At 38.1% G+C, this 21,270-nt stretch overlaps 1 protein-coding gene across 5 annotated transcripts in view; it reads left to right on the plus strand.

The window, feature by feature from the left end:
- The window catches only part of LOC106869567 (coronin-1C-A), a 91,356-nt gene that overhangs the window by 64,987 nt on the left and 5,099 nt on the right, over nucleotides 1–21,270 (plus strand). For 3 of the 5 annotated variants that reach the window (XM_089341159.1, XM_052976596.2, XM_052976597.2), the window contains exons 4-10: nucleotides 483–658; nucleotides 2,369–2,485; nucleotides 2,876–2,980; nucleotides 3,385–3,530; nucleotides 3,747–3,807; nucleotides 4,878–4,979; nucleotides 5,438–5,806. In XM_089341159.1, the coding sequence (XP_089197285.1) occupies nucleotides 483–658; nucleotides 2,369–2,485; nucleotides 2,876–2,980; nucleotides 3,385–3,530; nucleotides 3,747–3,807; nucleotides 4,878–4,979; nucleotides 5,438–5,806 (1,076 nt within the window). Of the gene's footprint in view, nucleotides 1–482; nucleotides 659–2,368; nucleotides 2,486–2,875; nucleotides 2,981–3,384; nucleotides 3,531–3,746; nucleotides 3,808–4,877; nucleotides 4,980–5,437; nucleotides 5,807–8,164; nucleotides 8,309–21,270 lie in introns of all 5 variants that reach the window. The other 2 variants (XM_052976598.2, XM_089341160.1) reach the window with 1 other exon arrangement.

A 21,270-nucleotide genomic window follows, 5' to 3' on the forward strand; every position in this document is an offset into this window, starting at 1 on the left:
TCCTTTGCGAGTGAAATTAGTTGATGGAAACTCTACAGAAACCTCTGTGGGGGCGATTTGTGTCACCCCACTCCCTTCCTGGCTTGACAGTTGATGTTGGTTGATTAATCCCTTAAACTTAGAGGTTCAGCAAAAGAGACCAATAGAAATAAGTATCAGATTTTAAAAAATACTGGTGTTGATTTGTTCACCTAAGCCTTTTTGTGCTCCAGTGTGGTCGCAGTCCACCAATTGATTGAAGTAAATGAAAAGATAAAGTGATGACGAATTTAGTGAAATAATTGTCATAATTAAAACTGTTGTCTGGAACCTTTAATTAACATGAAATTCCAATGGAACATTTTAATTTTGGTTAATTTCAAACAGGAAATTTGTATCACAGAACCAGGAGTGGTCACAGATGAGTCGATATTAAATTAAGGCTTTAATAGTCTCGTTATTGATGTAAAATAATTATCCTCCATTTTATTTTTGTCTTTCAGGCTCAGATAACAAAATCTTCATCTGGAACTGTGGAACTGGGGAACCTTTGGTCGAAATAGAACTTCCTGATTTGATTTTATCTGCCAGTTTCAATTACAATGGCAGTCGTGTTGCGGTCACAACAAAAGACAAAATGATTCGTATTCTTGATCCTAGGACTGGTAGCGAGTTAAAGGTCGGTTCTCTTGAAATCTTTATGCTTCGTTACCAATCTATGTCTGTTGTTGCTGCTATCAGACAACAACAAAGTATCAAAAGCTGTGAATGAGTCAGTCGGAAACTTAGATTCTCTTAGCAGAAACTCCGTCTTCCTTTAAATTCTCTTCACTAAACCAGAAATGCTTTCTTCTTGATTTTAACAAAAATTAAAACTGACAAATTGCCAGTCTTCAGGAATGGTGCATTGGTAGAATCATGTAAACATCATTCAGAATTCTTTGTATTTAGTTGCAACTTCTTGTGCTGAAATTCCACTGAGTTTAACTTTGGCGTTCAGTCTTCTGGGGAGTGGTAGTGGTGGGGGATCAATAAAATAAAGTACCAATCAAGTAATGGTGATTGATTTTATTGATTATAGTTTCCCTTTTCCAAATAAAAAGTATGGCCTTGTGTGTCTTCCTCCTCCTTCAACACTTGTATTCCATGACTGCATGAGCTGGTCTCATGGGACCTGACAAATCAGAGGACTGTACCCTTTCTCATTGTCTGGTTTGGTATGGTTTCTATTGCTAGAGTCCCTTCTTAATGCCAGTCACTTTACAGAGTGTACTGAGTGCTTTTGTCATGGCACTGCACTAGTGAAACTCACTTTGTAACTTACAATACTAAGGACCTAAACTGGCCCTTATAACTCAAGAACAATCAAAAAACACATTGGCCAAATGTCTTTTACTACATTCCTGTTGTCAATTCAAGTAATATTTCCTTATAGCCAGACATGTTTTCATGGAAGATTGGAAACAAATGACACCATTTCTATGACACGTTTCATTCACTGTCAAGAGGCATAGACACCCGCACACAGCAGGCTTCCTTCAGTTTCCCTCGACTGAATCCACTCACAAGGCTTTTGCTGACCTAGGGATGTAGACAGTGGCCCATGGTGCCATGCAGTGGGACTGAACTTGAAGCCACTTGGTTGGGAAGCAAATTTCTTGACCACATACCTATACCAGACAAGTAGAAGCAGAGTCAGAGAGGAAATTCAAGATGACTATTCTATTCCCAAAATGAATTCATTATCAGAAGAGAAGAATGTGAAGCTTTAGCTCCATTATAATAAAACTGGTCTAAATTTGGATTAGTCTAGAAATATGGGGAACAATGAAGCATGTCCTCTTCTAGATCCACTCCCAAGGCTTTGGCTGTCTCAGAGCTAAAATGGAAGAAACAAAATTCGGCTGTGTTTTTAATCCTTTAGCATTTAAACTGGCCAAATCTGACCCAAATACTCTTCATGTTTTACATTCAAACTGGCCATATCTAGCCTCTCACACCTAACCTACATTAACATTCTAAAAATAAACAATTACATCATCGAAACCTCAATGCTATTAGATAATGCATAATTAATTCAAAACAATTTGAATAAATAATCATTACATTTGACAACTTTATCCTGAAGAAGGACTCTGTTCCAAAATGTTTAATTCTCCTGTCTCCCAAGCAAGTTCACTCTACTCTTTTGTCTTGATGTCCTAAACCAATACTAATCTTGAGGGAGTCTGGGTTTAAAAGTAGAAAATACTTGCTCAAGATGTGCCATGGTAGGATTGTCAGTTTGTGCAAAGCTGTGAATTAAATATTTCCATTTACTGTGAAAAGAGTGTCTTGCTAAATAATTGTGTTCCTTGTTTGATTTGTATTATTTCTTTGTACTTTTCAGAGTGCCAAGGGACACCAAGGTTCCAAACCATCCCAGTGTGTTTTCTTAAGGAATGGCAAGATCTTTACAACTGGTTTTTCTAGAATGAGCGAGCGACAATATGCCCTTTGGGATGAGGTGAGTGAACCAGTGTTGTGATAATGTGAAGTGATAGACAGAGAGTGAACAAACGAAAGAAAGAACTCACCACATTTGATTGAAGTTACTTGTATTTTATAAGTTTAACTCAGCTCCTCATTAGACGAGGTGGACGTGTCTTGGGCTGCCATGAAACTTGAATGTGAAGCTGAGTAGATAGATAGACACAAACACACAAATAGATTTAATTAAAATACTTCACAGAAACCCTGTTGTTTATCTCCTGCATATTTTATCTGAACCTAAACTGGAGGGAAAAGGAAATTTGTATTTTTATATATATATATATATTTTTTTTACTTTGATTATTAATGCTTTATCTTCCCTCTCTAATTGTGTTTTTTGTTTGTTTTTTTTTCTCCTTCCCAGAAAGATTTGTCCACTCCATTGACAATGCAAGAAATAGACAATAGCAATGGTGTTCTGTTCCCATTTTATGATCCAGATACAAACATGGTATATCTATGTGGCAAGGTAAATCCTTTGACATTTTTCAGATTTCTTCAGCTTTCAACATTTGCATTATTTTTTTTTTTTTTTACCTTTCTGTTACCATTTTTCTGTGGAACTACAACTGTCTTTGTTTCAATTAATTCTGAAAATAATGAAGAATTTAATTAAATAACTTTGTCATTAAGCTGGTGTTTGGGACATAAATTAACATGAAATGTTGATGGCCGGTTTAGAACCAGGAGTGGTGGTCTCAGATGGGTTGGATTATCTGACATGAGCTGACCAGCTGAAGAGCTGTTCAGGCTCCCTGTCTATTTTGGCATGGTTTGCCCTTTTGTTTTCCCTTCCATCTATCTCCCTCTCCTCAACTCCTTCAACTCTCTCTCTCTGTTTCATCCTTATTATCTATCTCTCTCTCCCACCAGGGTGATTGTGGTATATTCTACTATGAGATAATCGAGGGGTCACCATTTGTATATTTCCTGAATAACTACAAGTCATCAGAACCACAGCGAGGTATTGGCATGATGCCCAAACGTGGTGTCAACGTGAATCAGTGTGAAATTTCAAGGTAAGAGACCCAACAATGTCCTGATCTACTTGAAGCTAACAACAAAGCTTCTAAGTGATCTCCTGTGTTGCTAGAAATAACAGCTGAATCCTCTCAAATTTCACCTTATCTTTTTGATGAACTCTTTTTGCTTTTCCTTGTTATCCTTTGACAATTGCTCACTTTCAATCAAAAAAGAAATAATTGAAACCAAAATTTTTGTTTTTCTTTTTTCAGATTCTACAAACTTCTTAATAATGGCCTCTGCGAAGTTATTCCTTTTACAGTTCCAAGAAAAGTAAGTAATTGCCGTTTTCTGTTATAGTAACACATGAAGTCTCATCTCAACAAACTTAAAAATTATTTGAAGATCAGCTTTAATCCAGCTCCCCCCCCCCCCTTTGAAACGATTAAAAGAATTCTAATTTAGTTGTTGTTGGATAATGACATCCAATTCTACTGTGGTACAAAGCTAATTAACTGAAGAATTGTTGAAGTGGATGCAACAGTGATGTATATGTTCTTTCTTGATACATTCCAACAAATTCCAACATGAATAGTGCTAACCCCTATCGTATTTTGTCTTCAGAGAACACCAACTCCTTCCCTACAAATGTGTGTTCCAAACACATTTTGGTGTAAACTTGTATCATTTTAAACAAAAAGTTATTCTTTGAAGGCAAGGAACATTGTCCCGTTTGGATCTCGTGGAATCTCACTGTTTTCCATGTAGATTTATTATCTGTTTAAGTGGAACCTAGCCATAATTATGGGATGTGTTGTCCTATAATTCAGGGGTCAAAACATGGGATCTTTTTTAATTCTTTTGTTCCCATATTTCAATTGAAATACACCAACTTTGGTTAAATTAATTTTGCAAAAAATGAAAAATTTACTAAAATAACTTTGTCATTATTAATTAAACTGTTGTTTGGTACAAAAATTGACACAAAATTTCCTTGCAAAGTTTCAATTTAACTTTTTTGCATTTAAACTGGCCATATCCAGCCCAAAATATTCTTCCTGTTTTATGTTCAAACTGGCCAGATCTGGCTTCTCATACCTTCTCTACAATGTCATTCTAAAAATAAGCAATCACATCATTGAAATCTGAAAGCTAGAAGATAATGTGGGATTAATTCAAAACAATGGGAATAAATAAGGATTACTTTTGACAGATTGATCTGAATGCTGAAGGCTTAAATCATTTTGAAACACAAATTTTGTATCGTTAGACCCAAGGGCAGTCTCAGTCAGGCTTCATATAAAAAAAACAAAAAACAAACAAAAAAAGGGGTCAAAACATTTGTGTTTCTGTTGTGTATTGTTACGTGTGTCTTATTTGCGAAATGTCTTTTGTGATTCCAGTCTGAACTTTACCAAGATGATTTGTACCCAGACACAGCCGATGAATCTCCTGCTATTTCTGCACCGGATTGGTTTAATGGTAAAGATGCTGACCCTGTGTTGGTAAGGCTATCGTCTTGTTTGGTTCCCAGCTACAGTTTCTGGTGGTCTTTTACTTCGATTACAGCTTGTCTTCCTCTTCACAAACCATTTTCGTATCGGGGAATGTTTGTGGGTGTACATGTATGCCTGCAGCCTTACCTTGTCATGGCAAAATAGATGTAAACGAATGTCGCTGTCATACAAGTGGTGGAGCACTGCCTTTAGTCGAGTAAATAGACCCCAGGACCTATATATCTCACACGCTTCTTTCAGTTTCCGTCTACCAACTCCACTCTCACAAGGCTTTGGTTGGCCTGAGGCTATAGTAGACAACACTTGCCCAAGGTGTCATGCATTGGGACTGAACCCAGAACCATGTGGTTGGTAAGCAAGCTACTTACCACACAGCTACTCCTGTATGTAATATGTATGTGTATTATATTATGCAAATGGTTAAAATTCACCAAATTTCTTTTCAGGTTTCACTGAAAGATGGCTTTAAATCCACTATGAAGGAACCTCTAAAGACTGTCAGGCGATCCAACATTTTGGATAAAATGATGAAACCAGCTGGTGGAAGTGATTCTCCTCCTGCTCAAACTCCTTCGCGAGGATCACCAACTCCAGCGGCGGCTCCAGTAGTCCATGCCCCCAAACCAGAACCAGTTGTACATTCTCCTGCACCGGCTCCAGCCCCTGTCAGTAAGCCTGCTCCTCCACAAAATGAAGTGAAGCCTGCTCCTGCCCCTGCAGCAGCAGCAGAACCTGTTAATCAACGACAGTCGGCCAACCTATCAAATACTCCCTCTAGCAATAATGTGCCTGCAGGTGCCCCGAGTTTACCCCCTGTGAGTATGACTCTTCTCATCCAGAGTGTATGTGGACAAATGCCAAACATCTTGATGTTGGTGCCTCAGTTTTTGAAACGGTTCAGTGTTCTTTTCCTCAGTCATAAGAAACTTGTGTTCTTAAAATACTCTCGTAACTTTTTTTTATCTTAATACAGGTACCGGTTCCTTTGTTTTATAATTCATTTGTTTTTTTTATTGTAACTTTTAGATAATACCCAAGTTCAGTCTGAGACATTCGTGAATTTTCCTTCATTCATCAAGCTAAACAATATCACACTTTCATTTTCATAATATAGAAAAAGGCCCAGGAGGAATTTTTCTTTTTCTCCCAATCAAAATTACTAATTCATGAAACTAAATAGAATAGCAATGTCATCTAAAAAGAGAAATTTTAAGTCTACATGGAATTGAAGAACCAAAATTTAATTTAATTTTAATTTTAATTTGTTTTTGAATTTTCAGTATGCTTCTTCCTTCCTTAACTTTGACTCATCAACAACATCCCAGCTTATCTTCAGGATTTTATCATCTTGACTATGATGGGCTGAGTAAATGAAAATGCTGGTTTGTTGTCTGTGACAAGTTCTGTTTCAATCAAGAATTGCTTTTTTGTTTTGTTTCATTGATTGCTGAATCACTCCATTTTTCTGTGACTTTTTCTTTTATTTCCATTGTAAAGTGGGGCCAGAAGGACGCATACTCTCTCTCTCTCTCTCTCTCTCTCTCTCTCTCTTTCTCTCTCTCTCTCTCTCTCTCTTGTTCTCATACGTTCTCTGACTCTCACATGCATACATATATTAACACACATTTCAATTTAACATTTATCAAAAAAAAAAAAAAAATCAAGAATGGTAAGTTTAAAATCAAATTTCCAAGTTAATTATTCCATTCCAGGTAGGTAGGACCTGTAATGAAAGAAGTAAATTTATACAAGTCATAGGCAACATGATGGCATCTGTGATCTCTACATGTGTATCCCACATGTAGGATTAACAGATGGATGAAAAGAACCTTGCTATTCAAGGGTTGTTTCACTAACCATATCACGAAATATTTGGACATGTGCATGGAGGTTAAGGTCATTGTACAAGAACTAAAGATGTCTCTTGGAATCTCCAGAATGACAAATTTATTTCTCAACATCGATGTGTGAAAAGAAGGAAGATATGGAAGTTGACCAATCCCTTAATCGTTAACGAATGCTGGGTAATGCCAAGAGACTGGATTGGTGTGTCTAAGGATGATGTATTTTAGCCTCTGGTCAGTGGCATGAAGAGAACAACAAAAGTGAATGAGAAATGGAATCAGAAGCTAAATGGAAGAAGACATTGGATGTATTTAACCAGAGAAAAGTGGTTTGAAGGAGAAGAGAATTAATGTTGTTCTTTGTGAGGAAAAGGGCTCTGATATCCCTTTGGATTTGCGAAGGCAGAATGTTTCATTCGACCAAGATTTTAAAGTGAAGAGAGTCTTCGTGACAGGGAAAACATTATTGATGTAAAGTTAGGTGTGTGTGTTCAGTGAAGTCTGTAAAGGTTCACCAAAGTTGTTCTTGTAATATTTGTTCTTGAAGTAATGACATTAGTATTGAAGACTGGATGTTCTTTGCAACTTTTATATGCCAATGACCTTTGATCTAGTTCTTGATGAATCTCTGGAAGAAACTCATTCCTGTCCAAAATATATCTACTGATGCCAAATTGAGAAAACAGGACAGTTGGAGTACAAGAATCTTTTGGAGCTTTATCAAAATGTCTTGGATAAGGACTGACAAGTGACCAGCTGTATACCATGGTGTAGCATCCAGGTTTTGCTTGTGTCTGCTTGTGGAATTCTGTTCTTCCCAAAACTTCTCTGAAATACTTCAGGACATCCAAGTAAACCTCTTTGTTGATCGTCTAACTGCAAGGAACAAACTCATGAACAATAACCCTTTTATATATATATATATGTGTGTGGGTGTGTGTGTGTATGTTTGACTCTTTGATCCAGCTATGTTCTTTGCAGCTAATCATAAAGACCAGTCAATCAGGCTTACTTCCACTTCACTCCTACACAAGATACACATCTTATCTCTACCTCCAGTTCCTAAACCAATATTTCCATGGCACCAAAAGAAAAACTGGGGGAATTTTTAGCATGATTTTTCTATCAACTTCTTCATTTCTTCTCTTTTTTTTTTCTAGCTTCACCTTCATTTTGCTCTCTCTCTCTCCCCTTCTCCAGGTGAATGTTTCATACACCCCACTTTTCTCTCTCTCTCCCCTATCCCTATCCTTCCTGTCCCCTAACTACTCAGTTGTCCCTTAACTTAACCCTGTTGTCGTCTGCATGTTCTTTCTCTGTCCCCCACAGGCATTCGATGCGCAGACTGTTCTGGACGATATTCGGAAATTGAAACTGATCATCAAGGCTCACGAACGACGAATAAAATCCTTAGAAGAGCGAATAGCTCAGGTGGAAGCCAATGTATCAGAGGACGACGCTAACATTTAAAAAGTACATTTTGACATCTTTTGGGTTTTGTTTGTTTTGTTTTTTTCCTTCTAGCCTGATTTCCTTTCCTGTTTTTTTAAAATTTGATTGCTTTTGGGTTATTATTTATTTTTATTATATAAAAAGAATATTTTGTTTTGGGTTCTGTTGTAGAACTGCCTGGTTTTCAAAATGTACATCTGTTTCCAACATTGATAATGAGATGCGACCGTTCATAACTTGTACAATTCTAAGCAATCCGTTGCAATAGAAACAGACATGCACAACCAACTTCTCCTTTGCCAGGCAATTCTACAAACGAGCCTTTGTTTTCCCTTTTATTTTTAGTAAAACTTAGTTATGAGCTTGCATGGTAACTGACAAATTGTGTGCGAGTTGTTTTTAGAGATTTCAATATATTTTAATACACACACACACACACATTGACAAGTCAGGAAGCTAAAAGCAAATCTTTTCCTTTATTAAGATAACTCTGTAGTAATAAGATTTAAAAAAAGTCATGATAATCTTTAAGTTTAAATTGTAAATCCCAGCAAATCTGTTGGTAATTTGCTTCAATTCCTAATTGAAGTTGCTTAACTTGTGTTCCTTATACTTTGAAGAAATCCTGAACATCTCTTTCCCAAATATTCGATGAATTTATGAAAAATCAAATTAATTAACATGAAAATGTTCTGAAGAATTATTTTAATACCATTACAATGAAAGACTGGAATGTATTCTATAGATTTTGGAAATATTTTTCCGCATCTTGGTTAGGATGAAATAAAACATTTTCTCATCTAGGAGAATCATACTTTCTTTGGACATGCATTGCATTTTAGATCTCTCGTTTCTTTTCATCATTTGTTGCATTTCTTAACATTTTCTTATACTCTGAGATATTAGAATCTTCTTTGAGTTCTCTCCCACACGTACATGCTTCCAAATATAAACCAATCAATTTATTCCAATATCATATCAAAGACGTAATGATTTTCATTGTCTCATGAAATTGTGGAATTGGTCTTCTTGGATATGTTGACAATGTCTTCTTCTCTTCAAATTTTTACCTTACAATATTCTTGATTTTTTTCAGCTGGTTTTATTCCTCTACAACTGTTACAATTTCTTTGTTCATTCTTCTTCCATTCCACTCTGTTGCATCAAGAATTGATTCCCATTTTAATCCAACCTCTTCCATTCTTGTCTCAGACCTGGAGACTCTGGTCTCAGGAACCATACTCTTGGAATGCTGATGACACCAGCAAAACACATCTTCTCTCTGACAAACCCACAGAGAAGAGAATTATTAAATTACTGTTGCATGTGCAGTGAGTGATGTTATTGTGGGATTCTTCCAAACAGCTAAGAGGAATGGCCAGAGACGCACTAATTTATTAGCTTGACCATCAGAGTACTCTTTTAGTACTTTATCAGCTTGGCCATCAGAGTACTCTCTTAGTACTTTGTCAACTTGGCCATCTCTGGCATTTTTCTTTGACAAACTATTCATCATCGTTGTCTTTTCCATAAGACAGAATTTGTGAAGGCAGATTTCCTACGGTTGGATGCACTTCCTGTCACCAACCCTCACCTGTTTACAACTAAGGTCATATTTCCCCACAACAAGACATGTTTTATGGAAGATTAGAAACTTATATGATGGTGACACTCGTTTGCAACCATTATGTGATGTTGAGACAAGGATGGACGTGCACACACACGTACGTGTGAGTGACAGGCCTGTTTCTCTTCCTGTCTGCCAAATCCACTCACAACGCTTTGGTCAGTATGAGGCTATGGTAGAAGACACTTGCTTAAGGTGTTGTGCAGTGGGATTGAACCTGAGACTACATGGTTTGGAAGTAAGCTTCTCCACCACACAGTCACCTCTGCCCCTATTGGACAGACCCCCTGTCTTCACCCTTTCACCCACATGTCTCTCCCTCCATAAATGTTGTGGGCTCACCATTCATGTGATGGGATTTAGAAGATCCTAGTTAATACAATTTGTTCTCAGGCATTAAAATCCCCCTTTATTGTTTGTTTTAATCTACATAATCCAAATCTTTAATCTTGCTTCTTTTTCTTTCTTTCCCTCTTACACTTCAATTGTTTTGCAATCTCTCTCTCTCTTCAATCCCTTGTTCTGGAATGATCTCTTACCTATTTGAATAATTTCATGAAATCCCAGTTATTTAAATCGTTGACAGTTTCCAGTGTTCTGCTGTGTCTGTTGCAAATTGTTCAACTCCTCATTGGCTCAGTCCACATGGCTGTAAACAGGTATAATGAGTAGTGTTGAATATTTCTTTAATTGCAGTGCTGTGTTGAAGTATTTTTAAGGGGCTGGGATCAGTATGTGTCCTCAGTTTCACTTCATTGTCTCTATCACCATTTCAACAAGGGAGTTTCTCTGATTGCTTGTCTCTCTAGAAATAGCAGCCAAATTTCTCTTACATTGGTAGAGTGGACATTAAAAACACACACATCTTATTAGATAATGTAGTATAGATATCTGATACCAGAGAAAAACAAAAAAATAGAGAGGGATGGTCATTGCTGGCATAACTTTGACCACAGGTCTGCTCAAAACAACAGGCATTATCACTATTAGAATAAATAATGTTGTTGTTGTTGTTGTTGTTAAGGTTAAATTTTATTTGGTGTTCATTTTTAAATTTTATAAATATTTTCCCAAACTGTTCAAATGCCAGCCATAAAATTTCATTAGATCAACTTTCTTCTGACATTTAAAAATAGTTTTGTTCCAGTTTTATGTGGTCTAAATATTTATCCGTTTTATTACAACAACCAAGTTTGAGGGTAAGTGTGGGGTGTATTGGGGAGTTTGTGATAAATAGTTAAAACAAAAAGCTCACTTGTGATGTGATCTGCAAAATTTCTGTGAAGAATTTGATTGTCAGAAGTGAAGAATTGTAAATTTTGTCAGAAAGTTTCCTCTCTTATGTGAGACCTTGAATAATATTACTGCTGTTGTTGGCCATGAGTTTAGTAAACCAAGGAATACGGTATCTGGAAAGTTTTCTGTTAGATTAATGCCAGGACTAAGTCAGATTTAGAGATAAAATGTCAAAATGTTGATTGGGTATTTGGAAAGAATTTTAGACAACAAAATATTGGTCATTTGACAAAATCTCAGAACCGTAGACTCTAAGATGTAAAATATGTCCTACACAAACTCATCTTCAGATCAAAACAGTAAAACTGAAATGTTCTGGAATGTTTTTTTTTTATGTTTTTTGGTTTTAGTTTTATTTCTTTATGACTTTGTAGTTTTGTGGTGGTTTTTTTGTGTCATATGTTTTATTCAATATCTAAATGGTGTATTCATTGTGGCTAATATTATTATTATCATTGATAAACCAACAGGAATTTGAGCTTTAATAATTCAGATTCACCTCATTTCAAATCCTGTGAATTTCATTGTCACGACTTCAAGAATTGTACATTTTTTTTTCTGTTTTGTCAACAAGTTCATCTCTAATGCCAAACTGAATTCTATCACCTCTGCATACCATTCAAAGTTGAGTGTTGATAGGCTATAAGTGTGCTAAATCAAAGTAATATTGCATCTAAAGTCTTTTATAAGATTAAAGCCAGGATTAAGATGGATTTGGAGATAAAATACCCAATTGTCAATTGAGGAAAGAATGCTTGACCACAAAATATTTGATCAAATCTTATGGTGATTTGATCAAATTGCCAGATTTGAATCCAACCAATACAGTAGATAACTCACCTGTAGCAAGTGTATCAAATGAAGATTACTGTTGATCCCTGGATGGTTGAAAGTATTTGTTTTGTCCAATGATGAGGGACGAATCAGTCCAGACAAATTATGGCATGGAGTAAGAGATGAAGTCCAATTGAAAATGGCTGAATTAGTTTATATTGTAGTGTTTTCTTGTTTTAAAAAGTAATTTTAATGGAAAGAAGTAAAGTAAGAGGAACAAGACAGCGAAAGCAAAATATGTCTTTAACTGCAGGAGAGAGAGAGAGAGAGAGAGAGGCACCAGTTTCACTGCAGAAAGAATTCTGCTGCATGTAGAGACTGTTCCCTGTGCACTCATTGCACTTACTGGCAACTCCTGCTTCCAGAAAACGAAGCGAGGACTCTACACACAAATGGTATTCTCTTCGTTTCCCATCTCTTCTGCTGCCTCAGCTCATAGACTCACATATAGACATTAGTTTCAGTATCACAAATCATGTAACTCTAGGCAAATAACATACACAATTGTAATTTTAAATGTCATTTCTTTTTAACGCTGCCTTGTCCAATGAACTGAGGCTATGGTACCATGTGGCCTTAAACCCTGGCCACCAAAATCTAAGAAACGTTCAGTCAAAATTTTGATGGAAAACTTACAAAGAATGGCAATCTCTAATTTTTAGTAGAAAAGGTCTTTTTTCTTATTGTTTCAAGTCAAACTTCTGATTGTTTATGTTTTGAAAATGTAGTTAAAAACCCCAGTTTTTATTGGAATATATCCTACATTGGCGATGAGTTCCTGGCAACGAGAATAAACCATGTCTAATCCTCTTTCATAGCCCATCAAATGTTTGTCAAAATTCAGCTGATGTTAAACAGGAGTTTCACCTGACACCTTCAGGTATTCGATGATAATAATAATAATAACAACAACAACAACAACAACAATGAGTAGAACTTGATATTCTAAGATAGAAGAAAGATGTTTGACTTGTACTCTTTTGCTTTTGTATCTGGATGCATGGGACGAAGCACACATTAACACAGGCTGCTGCACATTTTGCATAACAACACCAACACGTGCTTCTTTGTTGCTACTAACATATTTTACATTGAAATGCATACACAGCTGTCTGTGTACACACCATCATAAACGCATACTTTATACACACACACCTGTTTGGGAGACCAATTACCAAATTATTATTTAGTGATTTTAGAAAGAATTCTTTCCTTATGTTCACCCTTTTGATGCCAACCCACCAGTGACCACTTCTGGTTCTCTAATCCAAATTAAAATATTCCATTAAAATTTCATGTTAATTTGTTCCAAACACCAGCTTAAATAATGACAAAGCTATTAAATTCTCCGTTATTTTCCAAATTAATTGAAACAAACTGAGATCATTTCAAGAGAAATATTGTAACAAAAGGGCATCTTTTTTGTGTGTTTGTATAAGGGAGCATATGGTGGTTAGACCGCCATTGATGTGTTGATTGTTTGATATATTTTGAAAGCATAAAATTTGTCTTACTTTGAAGTCACTGGACTCCCAGACAGGAGTCTCTCCTTCTCGTCTTTGGTGAAGTTTGGCTTGAGAGCCTCCAGCTTTTTATTCTCTGACATGTTCATTGTTTGGCTGAATGGTCAAGTTTTGCTTTGCATCCATGAGTTCCCTGGATCAATCTCAGTGCATGGCATCCTGAACAAGTGTCGTTTCCTCCTATCAGGTTGACCCATAACTTTGGGAGTGAAATTGGGCTGATGGAAACTGTTCTAAAGCCCATTGGGGGGATTTTAGCTGGAATTCAAAAGGTATGGCTCTGTGTCATGTTGATTCTGCCTGACAATTTCCATTGAGGATACTCGCGTGTCTGTGGTATATCCAGCCAGTTTGCACCTTAATTCAAGGGCAGGTAATTCAGTCAAACAATTGAATACTCAAATGGAGAGCTGTCATTCTAGGTTTGACAACATGCGTAGCAATAAATATTGCCTATAGAGAGTCAGAAAACTTCTATAAACTGAGATTATTTTAGCAATTGGTAGACAAAAACTCCCTCTTGAAGTGCTTAACATTTAAAGCAAACAAACAAGGGGAATAACTTCAATAAATTAAAATTGAAATTTTTGGAACCAGCATAGGAAGTGGACGGGTGTGCTTTTTTGAGGCAATTGGTGGGAGGTAGATGTTTCAGTCTTATTAGATCTCCTCAGCAGAGCATATTCTACTTGTTTATATAAAAATAGTTTGGTTTTGTGTGTAAATGTGTATTTTTTAGTGTTTTATTAGGTTTTTATTTTTTCATTAAAGCTTTTGTTCTTTTTATTTGTTTTTTTTTGTAAACTTTTATTTTTGTTTATGTCTTCAAATGACAATAACAACCACAGAGGTTTGTGTGGACATCGTCCGTATTATAAATATATTTTTTTAAGAGTATTTTCTGAGACCAACAAGGACCATGGCAAGTGAGAGGCAGCTTCTATATGGTTGCCTTACATGCTTGAAACAACAGCCAAGTCTTCCTAAACTCAAACCCTGTCATCTTAATTAAACAAGGGGAAGGACACATTGAACAGTATAGTCCCAGATACCCCTAAAAACATGGGATGGCCGTTGTTTCAGGGACCCTTTCACCACAGGCTTGCTTAATTTATGCAGCTATTTACATATCAGTACATTTGTTAGCATTATATATATATATCATCATCATCATCAATATCTAACATCTGTTTTCCATGCTGGCATGGGTTGGAAGGCTTCACAAGAACTGGCAAGGCCAAAGGCTGCACCAGGTTCCATGGTCTGTTTTGGTTTGGTTTCTATAGCTGGATTCCCTTCCTAAAAGAGTGTACTGGGTGCTTTTTACATGGCACCAACACTTTTATGTGACACCTCAGTTTTAGGATCACATTCTGGTGTGGTGGGCAGGTCTTCTGTTAACTGATATTTGTGCATAAGTCATAAATTTGTATGTATAAAAAAAAAGCAATTAGCCTGGCTGTTTAAGCCACATACATTCCAATGTTTGTAATTGTGTGTGTATACATACAAGCTGCGTCCATGTATTGGCCAATTAATACCAGATAATGTGGTAAATGAACAAAATCACTGCCAATTCTTCAGGGATGTTGGAACACGTGGGAGGGGGGGCAATGATCGAGTTGGTTTCTTCTCCTGGAGCTAACAACATTACGCAAACAGTCTTCTATTTGTATGTCCCCCTCCCTCCCTGTCCTGCATAGTTCCTGGCCTCTCTCTCTGGTTGTTCATTACTGTCACCCATGTTCTTCATCTCTCTCTCTTTCTCTCTAAATTTCCAAAGACAGATGTTCTTTGCTCTGTTTGTATTTCAAGATTTAATGTTTACTGCATGCTATATGCAAATGTGTGTGTATATATATATATATATATATATATATATATATACACACTGAGCTGACTCTGTGTACTTACACCTATTTGTCTGCAGTGAGAAATTTTCTCCATCACAAAATACAGTGAAAGACTTCCTCATGAGCACAAATATATCATGTCTGCTTATGTGTTTCTGGAGACTGAAAGAAGCCCATTGTATATGTAGGGGTGGTAGTGTTTAAATTGCAAGCTATGAGCCAGGTTGTTGTTGTCCTTGCTCCTTTCATGACTGAAGATGTGTGAAATAAGAAATCCCTTATTTGAAAAACTGATAAGGGTTAGAAACAGGAAGAGCATCCAACTATAAAACAATGAAATATTCCTAATCCATGTCAGTGTAGAAAAATGAATGGATGTAAGATGAATACATGGCGTCATTTTACATGTTTCTATTTCTAAATATATGTTTGTCTGTCTTTAAACAATAAGTCTTTCTTAAGGTACGTGGACATCATGATGGGGAAGTGTATTTCATTTCAAGAGATTCATTATTTATGTTTTAAAGATTTCAAATATTTAGTTTTTGTTAAGAAAATCTTTGAGCTACGTTGCTTAATCAGTTTGCTGTTCCATTTTTTTTCTGATCCACCAAAGCAGATTAACACCAGCTACAGCCGAATATTTTTTTCCATTTTTCTTCTCCAATCAAAGATGGTTTGGTAAAATATTCTTCTTTGCTTGGTTTGTTTGTTTGATGCACCCCCCACTTACTAATACTAATATTTTGTTTTTTTTATTTTGATGTATTTTTGATTTAATGGATTTTAGTTTAAAAATTGGTATTTCTAAATTGTTTTACCATATATTTATGTATATATATATGATGTATGTATAACCTGTGTGTGAATATCTAATATACACATTGAAATAATGTTTAAATATATTTTTGTATTTGAAGTTTGTGGCTCTTTACCCTGTTACCAGATCTCTGTTGAAATACACTTTTGATCCAATTAATTTTGAAAATAATTAAGAATTTAATAAATAATTATTAAGTTGGTGCTGGAAACACGAAATTCTGATGGAAAGAAGTTCTGGTTCAGATCACTTAAAAACAGAAAGTATCAAAGATATCAGGGGTGGTCACATGTGGATTGATATCAAAAGAGTTAACTTTAGTTTTTTCAACATGTATTTGTGTATACACATTACCTGTTGATTAGTTATTTCTATAAAGCAGGTGATTAGCTCATATTTTAATGCTGTTTTGCTATAATGACACAAATGTGTCCAAAGTCATGTGGGACATGGTACTGATGATAGCCAACTCGTTAGAAATACATTCACTGGTTCCATTAGAAGGTGTCTTGAAATGCCAATTGTGTTCAGTGAGAAATGTTCTCAACAGCAAATTGGTGAATCTGGCCTTTGTACAAATCAAATTACGTCCCAAACACTTTTGAACAGATATGTTTGTTTACGAATATAGTTAATTATGTTAATGAACTGTTAATTAATCAGCCAACTCTAGAACACAGCTGCATTTGCCATTTTGGTAATTTAAAGTTCTTACAATGTCTTACAAACATAGATATTATATACTTGTGTATGTGACTTTATACATACATGTATGAATTCACGTCTGTATGATTCTATATATGTATTAATACATTTATCTAGCTATGTATATATATATATCATTCATTCATCATCATCATCGTTTAATGTCCGCTTTCCATGCTAGCATGGGTTGGACGACTTGACTGAGGACTGGTGAAACCGGATGGCAACACCAGGCTCCAATCTAAATTTGGCAGAGTTTCTACAGCTGGATGCCCTTCCTAACGCCAACCACTCAGAGAGTGTAGTGGGTGCTTTTACGTGTCACCTGCACGAAGGCCAGTCAGGCGATACTGGCAACGGCCATGCTCGAAATGGTGTCTTTTATGTGCCACCCGCACAAGAGCCAGTCCAGGGGCACTGGCAACGATCTCGCTCGAAAATCCTACGGGAGCCAGTCAGGCGGTACTGGCAACAGCCAAGCTCAAAATGGTGCATCTCATGTGCCACCCGCACAAGAGCCAGTCCAGGGGCACTGGCAACGATCTTACTTGGCTTGCCGGGTCTTCTCACGCACAGCACATTTCCAAAGGTCTCGGTCCGTAGTCATTGCCTCGGTGAGGCCCAATGTACGAAGGTCTTGCCTCACCACCTCAGCCCAGGTCTTCCTGGGCCTACCTCTTCCACGGGTTCCCTCAACTGTTAGGGTGTGGCACTTTTTCACGCAGCTATCCTCCTCCATTCTCACCACATGTCCATACCAGCGCAATCGTCTCTCTTGCACGCCACAACTGATGCTTCTAATGTTCAGCTTTTCTCTCAAGATACTTACACTCTGACGGGTATTCACATTGACATTACACATCCAACGGAGCATACTGGCTTCATTCCTTGCGAGCTTACGTATGTCCTCTGCAGTTACAGCCCATGTTTCACTGCCATGTAGCATGGTTGTTCGTACGCATGCGTCATACAGTCTGCCTTTTACTCTGAGTGAGAGTCCCTTTGTCGCCAGCAGGGGTAAGAGCTCTCTAAACTTTGCCCAGGCTATTCTTATTCTAGCAGCTACACTTTCAGCGCACCCACCCCCACTACTAACTTGGTCGCCCAGATAGCGGAAGCTATCGACTACCTCTAGTTTTTCACCCTGGAATGAGATAGAAGTTGTTCCCTGTTTGTTTGCAGTCTTTATTGCACCTGAACATCTGCCACAAACAAAAACTAACTTGCTAGTTAACCTGCCTTTGATGTTGCTGCACCTCTTATGTGTCCATAGCTTGCACCGGGTACATCTTATAGAGTTACTACCTACTCCTTTTCTACATACTGAGCAGGGCCATCTACCTGAAGGGGTTTGTGTTTTATCTACCTTCCTACTTATTAGGATTTTGGTTTTAGCTAGGTTGACTCTAAGGCCCTTCAATTCTAGACCTTGCTTCCACACCTGAAACTTCTCCTCTAGTTCTGATAGTGACTCCGCAATTAGGGCAAGGTCATCAGCATAGAGGAGCTCCCAGGGGCAACCTGTCTTGAACTCCTCTGTGATTGCCTGGAGGACTATGGTAAATAATAGGGGGCTGAGGACGGAACCTTGGTGGACCCCTACCTCTACCCGGAATTCATTGCTGTACTCATTTCCAACCCTCACCTTACTGGCAGCATCTCTGTACATGGCTCGCACAGCTCTCACTAACCATTCTTCTATCCCAAGTTTCCTCATTGACCACCAGATAAGGGATCGGGGGACCCTGTCAAAGGCTTTCTCCATGTCAACGAAAGCCAGGTACAGAGGTTTATCCTTAGCTAGGTATTTCTCCTGCAACTATCTCACTAGAAATAAGGCATCAGTGGTGCTTTTACCTGGCACGAACCCAAACTGCATCTCATCTAAATTGATTCGCTCCCTAATTAGTTGGGCTATGACGACCCTCTCTGTAACTTTCATAACCTGATCTAACAGCTTGATGCCTCTGTAATTATTTGTATCTAAAGCGTCCCCTTTACCTTTGTAGCAGTTGACTATGATGCTGCTACACCAGTCATTGGGTATGACTCCTTCGTGTATCACCTGGTTCGTAATACGGGTGACTAGGCTATAGCCAACACTGCCAGATATTTTGAGCATCTCTGCAGTGATTCCTGATGGGCCGGGGGCTTTCCCGGTCTTCATACTCTTAATTGCTTTATCTACCCTGGTACTATCAACTCGGATAGCTGGTCCCTCTATTGGGTCGACATACGGCAGGCTCTCTTTCTCCCATTCATTCTCTTTATTAAGCAATCTATCGTAGTGGCATCTCCAGACCTCTTTCTTTGCAGCCTAATTTAGTGCAAGCGTACCATCATCCATGCGAACACATTTCTCTCCTACAACATCACTATTCTCTCTCCTACACTGTCTTGCAACACGAAATACCTCGACTCTTTGGTCCTCACGGCGCAGAACATTGGCAAATCTTTCCTTATCTGCTTCCCCTCTGGCTAAATAAACCTGTCACCTAGCCTCCCTTCTGGCACATTGGTACAATTCCCTGCTACCACCGTTCTTCCATCTAATAGCCCTGTCTACCTCCTTGTTCCACCACCACGTTACTCTGGGTCGGGAGGGGACCTTACACCACCCACAAATCTGGTCGGTGGCTTTCAACAGGTCGTCCCACAGAAATCTCCAATTGTCTTCCACGTTGTATGATGCTATATCCCCTTCTATTTCGTTAAATGCTTCAAGTAACTTGTCTCTAAGTCTCTGTCCGTTTGCAGGGTCTTTAAGCTTCCACACCCTTCTTCTCCAAGCCTGTCTAATTCTGGGCACCCATTTTGCCTTGATCCCAAAGTCGCTAACTACTAATCTATGTTGTGGGGTACATTCTTCGCCAGGGTAGGTTTTGGCATTTATAAGCCGCCCTCTTTCCCTATTTCTGGCGAGGATGTAGTCGATTTGGCTAGAGTGTCTGCCGGAGCGGTAGGTGACTGGTAGGTTTCCTGAAGTTGGTATTGCAGACCATAAGATTGGTTGCATCACAGAACTCCAGCAGTCTGGTTCCCTCCTCGTTGCGGGAACCGAAGCCATAGCCTCCATGTATGCCATGGAAGCCTCCAGCACGACGTCCGACATGACCGTTGAAGTCTCCAGCCACAAAGAGAAGGTCCCTGTCACTCGTCGACGAGGTAGTTTGCAAGAGGGTGTCATAGAATTGGTCTTTCAGACCATCTGGTAGCCCCGGTTGAGGTGCATAGGCTGAGATGACAGTAGCTAATCTATGATGAAGCACTAGTCTGATCTTAAGTACTCTGTCACTTACTCTAACGACCTCGATTACCTTATCCACCCATTTCTCCGCTAGAAGTATTCCTACGCCCCCGACCCCGTCAGTGTTCCCTGCCCAGAAAATCTTGTACCTGTGTTCTTTGCCTGTGAGGAACCTCGCAGAACCTCCTCTCCATCTTACTTCCTGGATGCAGCACATATCTACGCGTCTCCGTTCAAGCATCTCAACAATTTCACCAGATCTACCTTTCAGCGTGCCGACGTTGAGAGTGCCAATCCTAACAGTATGGGTGTTGGGGGTGTGGGCCTGTAGCCTGGGAAGGGGAAAAGCAGTGTCGTGTACCTGAAAAGAAAACTTGCAATTGGAAGAATTCATAAGCAAAACAGTACCTACAACCTGCAAACATTTCTCAAACTTAATGCGCTACCCAAAGGTAGGGGAGAGGATGGCCAAGGCCACTAGATGGGTTCCGGGAGACAGCCGAGGTTGACAGGATGACAGAGGAATGAACTTCCGGTGGAGGGGGTGGGAGGGCGGGTTACCGCCAGCGAGTAGATAGGGCTCTTAATTGTAGATTTTAAATATTTGAGAGACAACAATGCATAAATCGTAATTTTTAAAAGAGCAATGAATTCTAGGTGATTAGAATATAACGTAGCATGAATTTAGGAAGCTTAGAAAATGAATAAGCATGAATTTAAGACAACAACTGAATTCAATTGAATTTCATGGAGAGAAACAAGATAAATAATAGAGGGCAAACTAAAGCGCGAAGGTATTATGAGATGTTTGAGGCCGTAAATAAAAAAAAAATCTCTATCTTATCTGCATCTTGGAGATTTCGTCGTAGTATGTCAGCGAGATAATTTAGAATGGGTTTCTCATTTATATATAGCCAGAACCTGAAGACCTTAAGGAAAAACTACGAGAGAGGATGGAGGGGTAGACAGAGGCATGGCGGGAGAAGAGATCACCATCATATATATATATATATATATATATATATTTATTTATATATATCATCATCATCATCATCATCATCGTTTAACGTCCGCTTTC

Source organism: Octopus bimaculoides, chromosome 24, assembly GCF_046866305.1.
Source record: "Octopus bimaculoides isolate indiv1 chromosome 24, ASM4686630v1, whole genome shotgun sequence".
Lineage (NCBI taxonomy): Eukaryota > Metazoa > Mollusca > Cephalopoda > Octopoda > Octopodidae > Octopus > Octopus bimaculoides.